The sequence below is a fragment of the Dipodomys ordii genome, unplaced genomic scaffold, assembly GCF_000151885.1.
Source record: "Dipodomys ordii isolate 6190 unplaced genomic scaffold, Dord_2.0 Scaffold52, whole genome shotgun sequence".
Lineage (NCBI taxonomy): Eukaryota > Metazoa > Chordata > Mammalia > Rodentia > Heteromyidae > Dipodomys > Dipodomys ordii.
The window spans coordinates 1605076-1622031 of NW_012267268.1; the positions used below are offsets into that span (position 1 = coordinate 1605076).

Here is a 16956-nt window from a genome sequence, read left to right on the forward strand (position 1 = left end):
AGAAACATAATTAGAAATTAGCCTACTGTAAATATTTGAGAATTCCCATTCATATCTTTTTATAATTTATAATTAGCCACAAATATTTTTCATTTATCTTGTGAATATATTTAATCTATGCATTGCATTCTTTCTTTCGTGGGAGTGGTAAACAGAGTTTTATCTTGGATGAGCAGATGAGGAATGAGTCATGAATCAGCTTTCTAAACAGCACTTACTAATTCTTAAAGACTAGAGATAGAGGAATACAACACATAGGATTGGCTAAAGTCATAAAAGTAAAGACAGAAAGAACACTGAGGTGAGAGAGATGTTAGTGAAGTTTCTGAAAATAATTTCCTTCCCCATGTATTATTAATTCTCTGAAGGAAGTACTCATAAAAAGGATGGAATCTATCTAATGTGTTTGTCATTTACCTTACCACTCCCATTTGGAAAAAATAAATAAATCTGCCATGTAACCTCTCCAGTAACTATTACTTAGGTATCTAAAAATGTTTATTTTTTAACTCTAGGTCCAAGGGTCCCAGTGGTCAGTCTCCATAGCACGGAAAATGTAGCAAGTGAGTACATAAGAAGACCACTTAGTTATATTTGGTATTGCGTGTAGGTTTTATATTATTTATTTTTTATGTCACACTTTATGGACGCTACCTCAAAAAACAAACAGGAGGCACACTGGATCACACAATAAATGTGACCTTATATTTGTAAGGGAAACAATAAAGCAAGTGATTCCAGCTATGTTATAGATTAGGGTTGATCTATTTAGGATATCTGTGCCACTTAAGTCCAATTAATGAGTAATTGCTGCAGCAAGTACAATGCAGCTTTTTACACATTAGTACTGTTGGTCATTCTTTCCTGGGCCTCCAAAAGGTTGTATTTCAAGAACAGTTACTTTTTAGGACATGTGAAAATAGATTATTATTTTAACTAACTTGGATTCCATGTATTACAGATATTTATATCTTCTAGCTTTATACATTCACTTCAATTCACTTATATTTTTACCCATTTTTTCTTTATTTCAGTGAGTAACTGCATTGTCAAGCAATGTGACAGAAGCCAGGGCAAGGATAAGATAATGATGTGTTTAACAACATACATAGAATAGATAATAAATATATAAATGAAGCTGGACTGCCATGGTTTGTGCTGAAAATGCTGAGAATCTCAGAAGGCTGAGATTTGAGATTTACTGTTTGAAGCCACCTTGGCTAGGAAAGTCCATGAGACTCATCTCCAATTAACCACTAGAAAGCTAAAAGAGGAGCTGTAGTCAAGCAGTAGAGCACCAGCCTCCAGGTGAACAACAACAATAAAGCTCAGAGACAGTGCCCAGGCCCCAAGTTCAAGCCCTAAGAACAGCACCATGCACACACACACATACACACACACATACACACACACATACACACACACACACATTAAATATAAACATGACCTAATATTAGAAATATATATCAGGATGGATTTCTGACATTTTCTCACTTGTTTCTTTTATTTCCTTCTTTTACTTATTTAGATTTATTTAATCAATTTTATGTTCTAATGATTTGGCAATCTACTATAATCTGAGGTTTATACTAATTAATTATTTAATCCTGAAAACCTTACCAAATTGTTAAATTATATTATCTTTTGCTTATAAATGAGGAATGAGTCATAGAGAGACTAAATAAACTAACGAGTCATTTAAAGAGAAATGGCAAAGCCAAGAATCAAATTAGGCAGCTTGACTCTAGAATATTTTGTAATTCTGCAATATAATGGTAAATTTACTATCATCATATTGCAGTAATTACAAACTATCACACTTGCAAAGTATGCATCTTAGAAGCATTGAATTAGAGATATACAGATATAAAATTAAAAATTTGAATGCTGAGTCATTTTGGAAAAAGAGACAATTCATACCTGTCAAAGAATATCATATGTTGAATTACCAGCTGTACTAGACCAAAACACGTTCCAATTGCATACTCTTTCCTTTTGAAGGCTGTATTACTTTCAACATAGTTTAGTTACTATTTGTTCCTTTATCCCTGTATTTTATATATGTCTTTAAAAGACTATATTAAACAAATTAAATCCATTCAATATGAATAGTAAAAAATAATGATAAAAATGACACTATGATTAATAAAATAGGTAAAATTTGTAGACAGAAAAATCATTGTGTAAAATGGGTCTACCCCTTACTTCCCGTGAGAGCTACGATAGTGAATTACTAAGTTCAGTTTCCTGGTAGTCATGTAAACCAGAATGCTTGCATTATAATGAGATACATTTGTCATAGGATGCTCTTAATGGATGACAGTTATTTGCATCACAATGCATATTATGCCTTTAACAATGGGTAATTAAAAGGAAATACTTGATAAGATTTTAATATAAATATATCTTACTGTTACAAGACAGTACTTTTCATAACATTGCTGAAATTTATGAAACATGTCTTCCTGAAGGAGAGCTTCTGATCATTCCTTTCAGAAGCCAACTCTGATTGTCTAGTGATCAAGAACAATTAAAAAGTGGATGGTTACCCAGGATAAGGCACTTTCTTAGCTTTTTGAGGACAATTACTCATGGAGATAAAATTTACCACACAATGACATCTTGGGTTAATGAAAGTAAGTGCACCAGGGAGTCAGTCATAACTCATTTGGGAACCACAGGAATTAGAAAAGACAGGAGAATAGTGGGAAAAAATGAAATATTTAACAAATTTGGAAAACTTTGTAGCTTAGTAGTTATCAGAGAAAGCAGGGTAAATGATAATCACATAAATTTTATTAATAAACTAGTAGTATACAAATTTTACCATGATGATGATGATGATGATGATGATGATACAGAGGCCCTTATAATTTGATGTAAAAGTATAAATTCAAACACATTATGGAAAAATAATAACTCAGTCTCAAGACTTCCATCATTTACATCTTTTTTTTCTTTTCCTACTTAATATTGGGGAAAAGTCTAATTAAAATTTTGAAACAAATCTATTGGTCATAGCAACAGATATTATAAATAACATAGGATTGGATATTGTAACTAAAGTTTAATGGCATATTACTCAGCTCCCTCAACTACTGTCCTTCCAGAATCACTTTGAACTTTTTAGTCCTTCTCTTCCTCATCTTCTGACTTTGAAACCATTTGTGGAGATGACTTGTGTTGGTTACCTTGGGGTTGCAAAGTGGATTCATCTGAAGCCAATCTTGTTGACAATGGAGAGGAAGGAAGATGCTTTGTGATTATCTTCCCACAGGTTGTCTGCCACCACTTAGCAGAAAATCAGGATTTTGTCAGTGTTGACCTCTCCCACAACCACTTCCATGTGTGTATGTATGAGGAGTCTAATAGTCTCTACTTGTCCTTCAGTCCTGGCCACTCTGACAGGCCTTATGTCATTCCACGTCTCAGTGCTCCTCCTACCCTACATCAATGTGGTCCCTTTATTAAAATAATGTTGTCAGATTATTTTAATTAATGGAAAATGCACAAAAATAGAGTAGATAATAAAAAAGAAAAGGAAAAAAAATGGTGATTTTGAAACATTATGGGTAGGCATTTTCCAGACACAAAGAGAGAGTGAAAGAAATGAAGAGTATCTTGGTTAATGATTGGCCAAACACTACATCCAGGATATTTTTGATCAGAGTCAGGAAGTGCATGGGCTTGTAAAATATGTAATGAAAGAATAACTATTTTCAAAATCTGATAAAGAATTTAAAAATATACAAGCAATTAAAGCAGAATAAATCTCAACAAAATTCAAATACCATACATAAAACAGAGATCAAGAAAAATTTGCAGGCTGGGAAGGTGGCTCAGTGGTAGAGTGCTTGCCTTGCATTCAAGAGGCCCTGGGTTCAATTCCTCAGTACCACAAGTAGAAAAAGCTGGAAGTAATGCTGTGGCTCAAGTGGTAGAGCACTAGCCTTGAGCTAAAGAGCTGAGGGAGAGCGCCCAGACCCAGAGTTCAGGCCCACGACTGGCAAAAAAAAGAAAAAAAAAGAAAAATTTGCAAATCACCAATAATAAAATATGTTGCATCTACATACTGCATATGTAGTGACCAAAATGACAATATATGTCTTAACAGAAGGGAAGCAATTCAAAAGATACAGTAGAAAAAATATTTTAAAACACTGATTTAAAAAGTGAAACAAAACTGAAGTGATACATAAATATTCTATTATCTATAAAATATTTGTAATTCATAACTAACCTTCTTCTCACAAATGCAACTGTGTTTCCTTTCACCATTGTTTACTAAATTAGCACAAAGCTTGAACAGACTTTATTTTTCAGAAAATAGAAGAGCTGAATTATCCATTTTCTGAATGAAACACAAGGACAAAGCAAGATCAAATTGCTCAAAAGTGTAGATGCTAAATTCCTTCACTAAATACTAGTAAATCAGACCTAGTAATTTGTAAATATGATAATACTTTATGACCTGAGCAACCTACTGTCCACCTTTAGTCATTATGTTTTACCATACAATACAGACATCTCAGAGGATTTAGAAAAAATATATTTGATACATTGGACAAATACAATACCACTCTAGTAATAATTACCTTGCAATATAAAGACAGAAAGGAAATTATAAAACTTGATTTCTTATCTGCAAAATGTACAATAGCCCATATGATGAAAGAAAGACTGATCTTTCAGAACTGGGAAGGTCAAGCGTGTGTGGTGTACACAGCACTGTTATACACAGCTTCTCCTGGACACCAGGCAAGGAAGATATTATAAGGAGAAACAGGCTCTGTTCACAGACAACCAACTTGAATACAAAATATTAAAAGAAAACAAGCAAACAAAAGACCATGAAATACCCATGAACAAAGCTAGCTTTTACAGATAAAGGAATTAATTGATCGAGGCTATAGATAGTGCTCAATATAAAAATTTCAGATGTTTTATTAAATATGTCCTAAGTTGAAAGAAATTTAACATCCTTTTAAAAATGACAGTGAAGAAATATACTATCTCAGAATACATCTCATTGAAATATCTAAGTCCCCTAAAATGAAAGATAAAAGTCTTATCTTGGAAAAAATTAAATATTCAAATACATTGGGTATCTTTCTCTGTCCCACATTCTCAGCTTCCACTCTGTCTTTCTCTCTCTCTCTCTCTGACTTTCTGTCTCTCTCTCACACATATATATTCAAATAGATTTGATTAAAATTTCCTGTTTTTAGAATATAAATTCTTGCCAAGTAGATCTATAAATATAATGCTATATAAATCAAAATGCCAGAAATTTACTAATGCTCCTTTCATGTTTTTTTTTCATTTTACATTTTTAATTACTATATTGTCAATTCCATTAAACTTTTCTCTGGAGTCTAATAATCTTTTAATCCTAGCAACTATATGTTTCCTCTTAGGTTGTTCAATTTCCATATTATTACATTCCATAGTATTTTTTTGACATATGTAACATAGTCATTCTTTCTCCACCTTAATAAGTGAAGCTTGGTTGCAGTCTCTTTTAATGCTTTTTATCTAGGAATGTTATCATCAGTGTCATTTGTTGGTTAACAGTTTTTCCTCATTTTGAGATGTTTTTGTTGTTGTTATGATTTGTTTTGTGTTTGTGCCAGTCCTAGGACTTGATTTCAGGGCCAGGTGATTTCTCTAAGCTTTTTTGCTCAAGGCTAACATTCTACCATTTGAGCCACAGCTCTACTTTTGGCCTTTTTTAGGTGATTCATTGTAGATAAGAGTCTCATGGAATTTTTTGACCTGGCTGGCTTCAACCACAATCCTCATATCTTAGCCTTCTGAGTTGCTAGGATTATAGGCATGAACCATGGATGCCTGGAATATCTAAGCATTTTATTGATTTTTAGAGACTTCAAATTTTATCTTATTTTGTGCTAGATAATTTTACATTTTTATCAAATTTTCTGAAACAAAGTAGTCATGGAATCAGTTTCTTTTTGAAAATGTTGATGGTCATTGCTATATATCAGAGCAAATTCAGAAAGCAAATCAAGAAAATAAGCAAGTCCACTTGGAGAATTGTCGTTATAATTTAGAAGACAAATTGTGAGAGTTGTGTTTAGCACAATGCCAGCTAAAAGATAGCAGCTGCAAAATATTTTGTGTTATAAACACTAACTCCTGATTAATGCATTGGCTTTATGATAACTTTTTTATTCACAGAATATTTTATATTGGAAAATAATTCCATGCTAAGGGAAGCTATTCAGAAGAAGAAGACAACAAAACCTGAAATTAAAATCCTTCATATTGACGACTATGGTAAAGTTTTGACACATTATGTTACTCAAATCAACTTTCTCTGCATCTTACAGTTTTTCATATAAATGACTGTCCATCTTTAATATTTTGCTCTTTCTTTAAAAGAACTTCCTTTACAGTTGTCCTTTCCCAAAGATTTTATGGACCGAAACCAGTATGCTCTTCTATTAATAATGTAAGTATTTTGTTTATTTTTGGAATAAAGGTATTAAAAGATTTTTGTCATTTCCCTTATGCCTCACATTATATTACTCTGAGTAAATAAAAAATAGAAGTCTTATGTATGGAATTCCTCAAAGAAGCTGTTAATTGTATTAACTTCTTTTGGACTCAATCACTGACATGTGTAGGTATGTGTATGAATTTTTAAACTTTATCTCAGGAAGGATATGATGCTGTCTTAGGAATAGTGAGGCCAAATAGTGTGGTGTGGGGGGTTCCTGTGTAGCTATTTATTACTCCAGCCTTCTACTCCACATCAGTTGTTTATGCAGCATTTGGGAATATACATATCCATTGGTGAAAGCCGTGGTTATATTTCTATCACTGCTCTGTTTTTTATGGACTCATGATCACAGGAAAACATCTCCATGCTCAGAAAAATCTTTCTCGAGTTTTTCCATCTTAAAATTGATTTGCAAATTGTACTCAGTTCATATTTTCTAAGAGTATGATCTTATAGCATTAGGCAGAGGTTCCTGCCACCTAATGGGTAACTAGCTTGATATTGATTTACCACTGTATTCCTCAGAGCTTTTCTTATTAAGATCCCAGGTACTATATTCGTATCACAGTGCTTTAAATTGTCCAGAAACATATTTAGTGTCTTAGTAGGAACAGGAAAATTGAAATTATGATTACTGAATGTAAAGGATAAATACGCCCTCTAAGAATCAGATTGCCTGGGTTCAGAGTCTAATTTGTCATTTGCTAGCTGAAAGTCCTGGGGTAAATAACCTTTTACAAAGCTCTGTCTCTCCAAATATAAAATGGCATTATAATACAGCCAGTGTTTTATGACTGTTTTATAGATTTAATGAAATACCATGCACAAAATCCTTTTTGCATTGCCTAAAACATGATTTGTATAATTGTGATTGCAGCTTATTATTTTTGTATTGATTATACTGATTTTATTTAGATATTTTAATTGTGAAGCAATGTGGTGCTCTGGTTTAGTAAGCAAAGCAAAACAGAAATAATGTAACACTTAATTTTCTCTTACTCCATTCTTCCTCCCTTACTGTACAAACTTGTCTTCAAAGCCCAGGCTTTCGTATGTATAGATTCTCATTTTTGCCCTTCCTAGACAGAAGGCTCTAAAAGTTTCATTTGTTTTCTAAAGAAGGTTTTTTATTTTTTTTGTTTTGTTTTGTTTTTGCCAGTCCCAGGATTTTTCTTCAGAGCATCATGCTTGGTCAACTTGCTTGCTTAGATTGTTTGTTGTGCTGGTCCTTTAACCCTTGAGCCATGGGCATGCTACCAGTCATGTGTTTTGCTGATTATTATGTACATGGAATATCTGATTTTTTCCCCTTTCTTGTCTAGTGTTTGTGACCCTTCCTATCTCAGCCTCCTGAGTGACTAGGATTTTGTATGTGAGCCGTGGACACTCAATTTAATGTTTTTCTTGACTTTTAAAAAAATCTCTCTTTTGTCTCTTCTTTTTCACTTGGTTTTCTTCTGTTCTTATTTAAATTAAATTTATGATATATTGAGGAAAATATTTAAGGTACTAAAATAGGATTTAAAATAAGAACTACTTGGAATCTAATCTTTTGTCCTAGTCAGGTTTTTCTTTAGAAAAAAGGAGACTTTTTACTGAATGGTAAACTTTCCTAGGAATAAGAACCTTATTAGGTGTATGTAAATCGGTAATCCAGAACTTCAAGCTTGAAGTATGGTTCACTGTGCTACTGGAGGTGAAGATTCCCACATTTGTGGCAGCACCCTGGGAAAAACAGAATTATAGAGTCTGTGTCAATTGAGAACTTAATTGGGTTCAATTGGCATCAAAGTTGTACTTGTGTAAAGTAAGTTTTAGTACATAAAAATCATTCAAGGACTTGAATAAGACACCAATTTAAATATTTGTCTCAATGGGAAGAGAATTTGGAAATGTTTTAGAACTGGGATGATCAAAAGTGTTGGATTTGGAGTTGGCTACTGCTGCGTTCATATATTCTCTATAAGATTTTCTAGTCTACCACTTAATTTTTCTAAGCTTCTCTTACCTTAGTATATTTTAAATATATATAACATTAATAAAATAATATATTAATATGAAATAAAAAAATTGTTACGTATTTCTGAAGCACATAAAATATGATAGTTAGGCACATACTATTAACTTTGCTGAAATTTTGGTTGATGAAAAATAATGGAAGGGATTATTAAATAATGTCTAATTATTTACTACTACTTGACACTATTTAAATATTAATCACTTTACACAAACTGCATATTTTCTAAGAACTAGATACTTAAAATTGTAGCAATATGGCATACAAATACCAAACCAAAAATTGAGTCTTAATTTCTTAATGATGTATTCTTTTTAAAAAGGAATTTATAGTTATTAGGCTGGGAAGGTGGCTCAGTGGTAGAGTGCTTGCCTTGCATACATGAGGCCCTGGGTTCAATTCCTCAGGACCACATAAGCATTAAAAAAAAAAGCTGGAAATGGCACTGTGGCTCAAGTGGTAGAGCTCTAGTCTTGAGCTGAAGAACTGAGGGACAGCACCCAGGCCCAGAGTTCAGGCCCCAGGACCAGTCCCCTGCCCCCCAAAAAAGAATTTATAGTTGTTATAAAGGTGATATATAGAAAAGTTTTAGTTATCCTTTAGTTACATAATTTAGGTAAAGAGTACATTTCTGTTTGGACAATGACATCATTCCCTTGATATCTCCCATTTTTTAGCTCCTGTCCCACCCACAAGTTGTATAGTTAATTTCCAACATAGTGTCTATTGAGTAGCATTGTTGCATTTGTTCACCCTTTGTCCCTCCATTTGTATGTCTACTTTATCCTCGGCAAATGAGATAAATGAACAAATAAGAGAAAAGAAAGGAAACAAAAACGAAGAAAGAAACTAATTTCCACTTCTTGGAGTTCATTGTGATAACTATTATTTTATATGACCAGAGGCAGATAGCCTTTGCATCTTTGTGTTCCTTCCATAAGAATATCCTCCTTTGGTCTCACTGTGTCTGAATGTCTAAAGTCCTGTATAATTCATCATGTCCCAGTGTATTTTAGAGGTAGCTTACATATGCATGTAGAACACATGTGCCATTTGTCTCTCTGAGCTTGGCTTACATCACTTAACATAATTTGTTCTAGGTCCATCCATTTCTCTGCAAATGACATAATATTATTGTTTCTAATGGCTGCGTAAAATTCCTTTGTATATAGGTACCACATCTTTTGGATTAACTCACCTATTTTAGGGCATGTGGGCTGTTTCCATATGAACATAGATGTGAAAGTTTCATTATGGTAGCCTGACTTGTGATATTCTGGGTAGATGCCCTGGTGTGGTATGGCTAGGAGGTAAGGAAGATATATATATATATATATATATATACACACACACACACACACACATATACACATATATACATATATGTATATATATCCATATATATGTATACATACATATATATGTATGTGTACATATGTATATATACATGTTTTTTTTTGAGGAACCTCCAAACAGTTGTCCAGAGTGATTGTACTAGTATACATTCCCACCAACAGAGCATTCAAGGAATGCTCACATTCCTGCGATATTTGTTGTTCAAATTCACAATGTTGGCTAGTCTCACTGGGGTGAGATAAATTATGAGTTGTTTTGATTTGCATTTCCTTTATGTACATGGATGATGAGCATTTCCTTATGTGTTTCTTTATTATTCTTGCCTCTTCTGAGAAGTTTCTCCTTCGTTCCTTTGCCTAAAGCTTATTAGCTTTGGGAGGCATTAGTTTCTTGAACTCCTTATATATTTTTAATCATAGGCCTTTTTCTGATATATTGCTGGCAAAGCTCTTCTCCCAGTCTACTGGCTATCTTTCTAGTTCAGTAACTATGCCTTTTACTGTGCAGAAATTTTTTATGTTAATGTAATTCCACTTGTCGAGTTTCTATCCTATCTGCTGTGCCCCTGTGACTCTTCAAAAACTTGCTTCCTGTAAGTCCTAGAGTTTCTCCTATTATTTCTGGCAGTAATTTCAACGTTTCCGGTCTGATTTTGAGGTCTTTGAACCACTTTGAGTCGGTATGTGCATGATGACAAACAGAGAACCACTTTTAGTTTTCTTCATATGGATGCCCTGTTTTCCCAACACCAATTAATTGAAGAGGCTATCTTTTTCCATTGTATATTTTGGGTTCCTTCTCAAATATCAGATAACTATAAGTATATGGTTTTATTTCCAGGTTTTCTAGTCTGGTTCATAGATCCTCAGGTCTCTTTTTGCTCTTTTTATAATACAATAATCTATTCTGATATATAGCATAATCAATCCGGGCGCTGGTGGCTCACCCCTGTAATCCTAGCTACTCAGGAGGCTGAGATCTGAGGATCACGATTCAAAGCCAGCCCGGGCAGTAAAGTCCATGAGACTCTTACCTCCAATAAAGCACTAGAAAACCAGAAGTGGTGCTGTGGCTCAAGCGGTAGACCACTCGCCCTAAACTGAAGAGCGAGGGGACAGTGATCAAAGCCCAGAGTTCAAGCCCCACAACTGACCAAAAAAAAAAAAAAAGAAAGAAAGAAAAGAGAAAGTCTGAGCAGAAGGGCCCAGAACGTTTTCTCTGTGATAAAAAAGCTAAAAAGTGCTTCCACCAGGGATGGATCTTGCATTAGGTCACCAGCATCTGCTGAGTCTCTATGCAATCTCTATGCTTTTTCCTGATCTATACCAACATTTATTACCAAACACTTAAATTTTCTTCTTTCTGTTTGTTTAACATAGTAGCAACTCATTAAGGCCTAATAGTCTAGGTTCACAATTATTCATTTCAATATTTATAACCTCAAATTATCCTTTATTTTATTTTGACAGTGGGGAAGGGAGTCTTGAACTTAGAGCCTGCACACTGTCCTTGAGCTCTTATAGCTCAAGGCTAGTGCTCTACCACTTTGAGCCATCGCATCACGTCTGATTTTCTGGTAGTTAATTGGAGAAAAGAGTGTCAGGCACTTTACTTCCTAGGCTGGCTTTGAATTCCAATCATCAGGTCCCAGCCTCTTGAATAGCTAGGAGCCATGACAGCCAGCAAAATTACTTTCTTTAATATTATTCTAACTTCTACTCATGTATATGATATTTAGTATAGCAAATGTTTATCATTTCTTTTATGGGTGGCAGCTGTGTTAAATGGCTATGGAGAGATTATAGAAGTTGTAGCCTTTGTATTTGTTAATTCAACTGTCTTTATGATGCCAGAATATACAGAAAACCTTCCAGAAATTAACTTGTAATTCTTTCAGGGTTCAAGTCTAAGCGCAATGTAAGAAATATCCTATAACTGCAGGTGTCTGTTTGATAAATAAATATATATGAATCTAAACATGCTTAGAACACAGTATAAGCAATTCAGGGGAGTTTGTGGTATGGCTTTTCCCCTTCATCTTCATAAAGAGAAACATTATAATACATAGAAGTTTAGTTCAGTGCCAAGGGATCATCAGTTCATCTCCTTGTCTCCTTTTCCATACCATCCCTGCAATAGTTGCTTCAGGTTTAACCCAGTGAGGCAGTAATAATCAAGTTGTAGCAATTTACAGGATACAACCATACTCTATCATCATTTTATTCATCTTCCTTGAATTCCATGGGACACTTGGTCGACTACTTTTTTAAATTTTATTTTATTGTAAAGATGCTGTACAGAGGGGTTACAGTTACATGAGTAAGGTAATGAGTACATTTCTTGTCCACCATTTTTACTCCCTCCTTTGTTTTTCACCTACTATCCCTTCCCTCCCATCTCCCCCACTCCCCACCCACCCCTGCAGGTTGAAAGGTTAATATCCAACATAGTTGTGAGTCTCATTGTTGGAATGGGTCATCCTGTGTCTTGCTTCAGCATTCTGTTATTCCCCTTCCCTTCCCCAAATTAGATAAATGAATGTACAAGGTACAGGGTACCAAAATCAAATACAGTGATAACGGGGGACATACCATATCATCTTTTGTCCATATCATCATGAAGATTTCTTCTACTCTCTTCCTCAGTCCTTTTGGAATCCCAAGTGCATCCCTTCTCCTCTATAGCTGCAACCTTCTGTCCAGGGACTTGGGTAGATAGATAGATAGATAGATAGATAGATAGATAGATAGATAGATAGATAGATAGATAGATAGATAGATAGATAGATAGATAGATAGAGCTATATCCCAGTAGGATTTGGACCACAATTTCTGGAGGAAGATCCACAGTGTAAAACTGAATATAGAGACAAGTAATTTATAGGCTAGTTTGAGGAGTTTTCAAACATCTTAAGAAAATGCCTTTATTTTATGCATTTAAACAGCTTTGTTTTTTCATTTCATATATTCAACAGTGTCTTTTTGTTTGTGCGTTCCTATTTTTGAGTAGTTAAATAAGAGTTTCTTGAAAATATGTATTGATAAGAATACATCAGGCAAACATGGCTACCAGGAAGCATTTGTATCTAGATAGTGTCATCATTTATTCAATGTGTAGTGTATCAAATAATAATAATTGAGTGATCTTGATAGAAATGAACTACTTGGAGCTGTGTTCTGTGTAATTATTTTGTTAAATAATATAATTGATTTATTTGTTAAATAATATAATCTATTCATTTGTAATAAATGAATTTTCTAGTTACTTACAAAAACAAGTCAATATAATCAGTGATTTTTCACACTAGTTTTTAATTTACTTAAACCATAATATTGTGAGTACAATCATGCTCATAGGACATCAGGCTTTAGGGTATCTTATATGTTCAGTTTTGTTTTGCCTTGATCTTTGGTTCAAAGTTGTTTCTTGCTAGTTCACTCTCTTGTTTGTGAAAAATCAAATATCCTTTTGCATTTTGTTTCACTCTACCACCCTGCTTTCTACCAGTACTTTCTACATCTTCTTTCCTTGTTGATTATCTACTCTACCACTAAGGTGAACTGTATGAAATTCACATCTGAAAAGGTAGATCTCACATGAATCAGAGTAGCCCAAAAGTGTAATTTGGTGCTGAGATATAAAAAACTACTTCAGGCATGGAAATTCCACTTACTTGATCTTTCCTTTCATTCTCCTCTCTCTCTCTCTGTCTCTCTTTCTCTGTCTCTCTCTCTCTCTGTCTCTCTCTCTCTCTCTCCCTCTCTCCCACTGTGTGTGTGTGTACATGCGTGTGTGTGTGTGTGTGTGTGTGTACAATCAACCACTGGCCAACTTAAAAGTTCTAAATACTTTCAGACCTACTTTCAGGTAATTCTGTTCATATTTCTATTATAAACCTGTAACAATACAAGATGATATTAGGTGTTTTTCTGTCTTTCTTATATTGATGATACCTTGATAAGAAGTCTGTATTGTTTTACTATAACACATTAGCTGGAGCAATACTACTTTTGAATAAATATTGATGGAATTCATGCATGAGTGAATGAAGGAAAGAATGAATCAATACATAAATTAGAAAATAGATCTATCCCTCACTCTTGGATTTTTCATCAAGAATGAAATGAATTTGGAAATAGGAGAAAAAAAAATGATTTGAGAGTTTCAAATGTGTATACATTTAGACTATAGATGAGTCTTTTTTTTTTTTTTGTCGGTCGTGGGCTTGAACTCTGGGCCTGGGCGCTGTCCCTCAGCTCTTCAGCTCAAGGCGAGCGCTCTACCACTTGAGCTACAGCGCCACTTCCGGTTTTCTGGTGGCTTATTGGAGATAGGAGTCTCAGGGTCTCTCCTGGCCGGGCTGGCTTTGAACCGCGATCCTCAGATCTCAGCCTCCTGAGTAGCTGGGATTACAGGCGTGAGCCACCAGCGCCCGGCTGAGTCAATTTCTTTATAGTATAATCTCCCATACAGTAAAAGTCGAAGTGAGATTCTTGTTTCTCTTCAGACTATCTGGATAATTATGAAAAAAATGACTACCTTTTTTTTTATTATCAAGGTGATATACAGAGGGGTTCTTTAAGTAAGTAATGAGTACATTTCTTGTCACTCTTGTTATCCTTTCCCTTAATTTTCTCCTACTTTCCCTCCCCCCCCCCATCCCACCTCAAGTTGCGCAGATTATTTCCAACATATTTTCTTGCCTATATCACTGTTGCATTGGTTCCCCCCCTGTCCTATGTCTCACCATTCTACTGTTACCCTTCCCTTCCCTAATTCAAATAAACATATATACAATACCAGGGTACCAAAATCAAATGCAGTGACAACAGAGGATATACCATTGGAGAAGAACATACAAAAGAAACAAAAATGTACATAGTACATTACAAACAACAACAACAAAGAAAAACCTCTCGTGTCCATTTCTTGGAGTTCATTTTGTTTAGCATCATCTTATATGGTCATATGTACATACTTATTAAGCTATTCTGCTCATCTTCTAAGATTAACCTAGACGTACACTAATTATTGCAATTAAGGGGAACCATGGGACCTATGCTTCTTTGTGTCTGGCTTACTTCACTTAATAGAATTTTTTCCAGGTCTTTTCATTTGAGAGTGTAAACTTGTTCAAACACTCTAGGAAGCAGTATGGAGGTTCCTCAAAACACTACACATAGAGCTCCCCTATGACCCAGAAATCCCATGTCTGGGCATTTACCCAAATGACAGAAATAAGGCCATACTAAAGCTACCAGCACAACTATGTTTATTTCAACATTATTCATCATAGCTAAGGTATGGAACCAACCCAGATGCACCTCAGTAGATTAATAGATCAAGAAAATGTAATTATCCATCTATCTATCTATCTATCTATCTATCTATCCACAGTAGAATTCTCTGCTTCCATCAGAAAGAATGACACTACCTTTATCAATTTTTGTAGTTTCTTTTTACAATTATTATTCTTTTTACAATTTATTATTATTAACTCCCCTTAAAATACTAAGAATTAGTAAATTATCAACTATTCTTTATGGGTCATCTTGCCAAAGATGTTTCTTTTATTCTTACAGACATCATGCTAGGTTAATAAATCTTTTGCCATTTTAACACATGGGTAGCATTAATAGAATGTGTCATGTGTATTATCCATGAGATAATGAGCAGGAGAGGAATAATGGATAAAAATAGTATTCTATTATTGGATGAAAGCCTTTCTTTTTTTAAAATCTAGTACTACTTGCTTACATAAGTCAGTGTACTATGGCTATTGACACATCACTAAACAATGCCTAAAATCAGAAGTGTTCTGTATAATTGCAGTCTATAATCTCTTGTTTTTTTTCTACAACAGAGTTGATGACATCTCTAGAATGTAGCACTTACATAACTATTGGTTTGTAATAAATATATGCCCTTTCTGTCTTTAGTTTGGAGTAAAAGAACCATCTATAATATTTAAAAAGCTACCGAATATTTTCTTCAAAGTCAGATATTGTTGGTTTTTACTTAGTGAGACCCATAGTTTACATTTTAAATTTCTCATTTTTATTTATCTCCCTCTATTTAAATGGAATAGAAAATTTAAATTGAAAATTGAATTCATATTTGCTACATAGGAAATTATCAAGAGGACAAAAATGACATTTAATCTAGAGAGTATAGGGGGAGATGATCAGTTCATTTTGTTTTTGAGCATATTTCTTCTTTCACAGTCTATATTTCTTATTGTGTAAATATTTAGAAAATACATCAACCAAGATGATGTATTTAAAAATATCACAGGAGAGAAATCATAATTTAAATAAGTATGTATATGAAGCAAAAGTTATAACATTTTGGTGACTCTTAAAGATACACAATATTTCAGAACTTTTACTTTTATCAATAAGTTTATCTTATACATCCAGTTTCATAAGAATGGCATGAATGCCATTGTATTATTCAATATGAACCTTATGGTTTTATTGCCATTATCTATTCAAATCATCCACTATGATAGCTAGATAATAAATTATATTGTAAGATACATATCAGGAATGGATTTTGTAAAACATACTTCCTAACACAACAAGTGTTTGGTTTGAATGGTTATGATATTGACCATAATATTGAGTCATAAATATGATAATAACCTGCATTTAAAGTTATGTGTATGTATGCATGCATATTCAAGTGTGTTATGGGTATGTATGTATGTATGTATGTGTTGCTGCCCCTGAACTAAGGGCCTGGACACTATCCCTGAGTTTTATCTTCAAGGCTAGTTCTCTAATACTTGAACCAAAACACCATTTCTGGCTTTTTAGTAGTTAATTGGAAATAAATGCCTCATGGACTTTCCTTGTTGGGCTAGCTTTGGACAAGGATTCTCACATCTCAGCTTATTTGAGTAGCTAAGATTACAGGCATAAACCACTGGCATCCAGCTCAATATTTCATATTTTAATGAGTTATATATTTCTCAAAATATAGTAAAAGAGAATATGAAGTCAGGCACCAGCGGTTCACATCTGAAATCCTATATACACAGGAGGCTAAGATCTGAGGA

At 33.9% G+C, this 16956-nt stretch overlaps 1 protein-coding gene across 3 annotated transcripts in view; it reads left to right on the top strand.

Moving 5' to 3' along the window:
- The window catches only part of Dpp10 (dipeptidyl-peptidase 10 (non-functional)), a 1450850-nt gene that overhangs the window by 1393600 nt on the left and 40294 nt on the right, over positions 1 to 16956 (top strand). For all 3 annotated transcript variants that reach the window (XM_013020704.1, XM_013020703.1, XM_013020705.1), the window contains exons 17-19: positions 516 to 563; positions 6199 to 6297; positions 6403 to 6472. In XM_013020704.1, coding sequence (XP_012876158.1) covers positions 516 to 563; positions 6199 to 6297; positions 6403 to 6472 — 217 coding nt within the window. The remainder of the gene's footprint in view (positions 1 to 515; positions 564 to 6198; positions 6298 to 6402; positions 6473 to 16956) is intronic.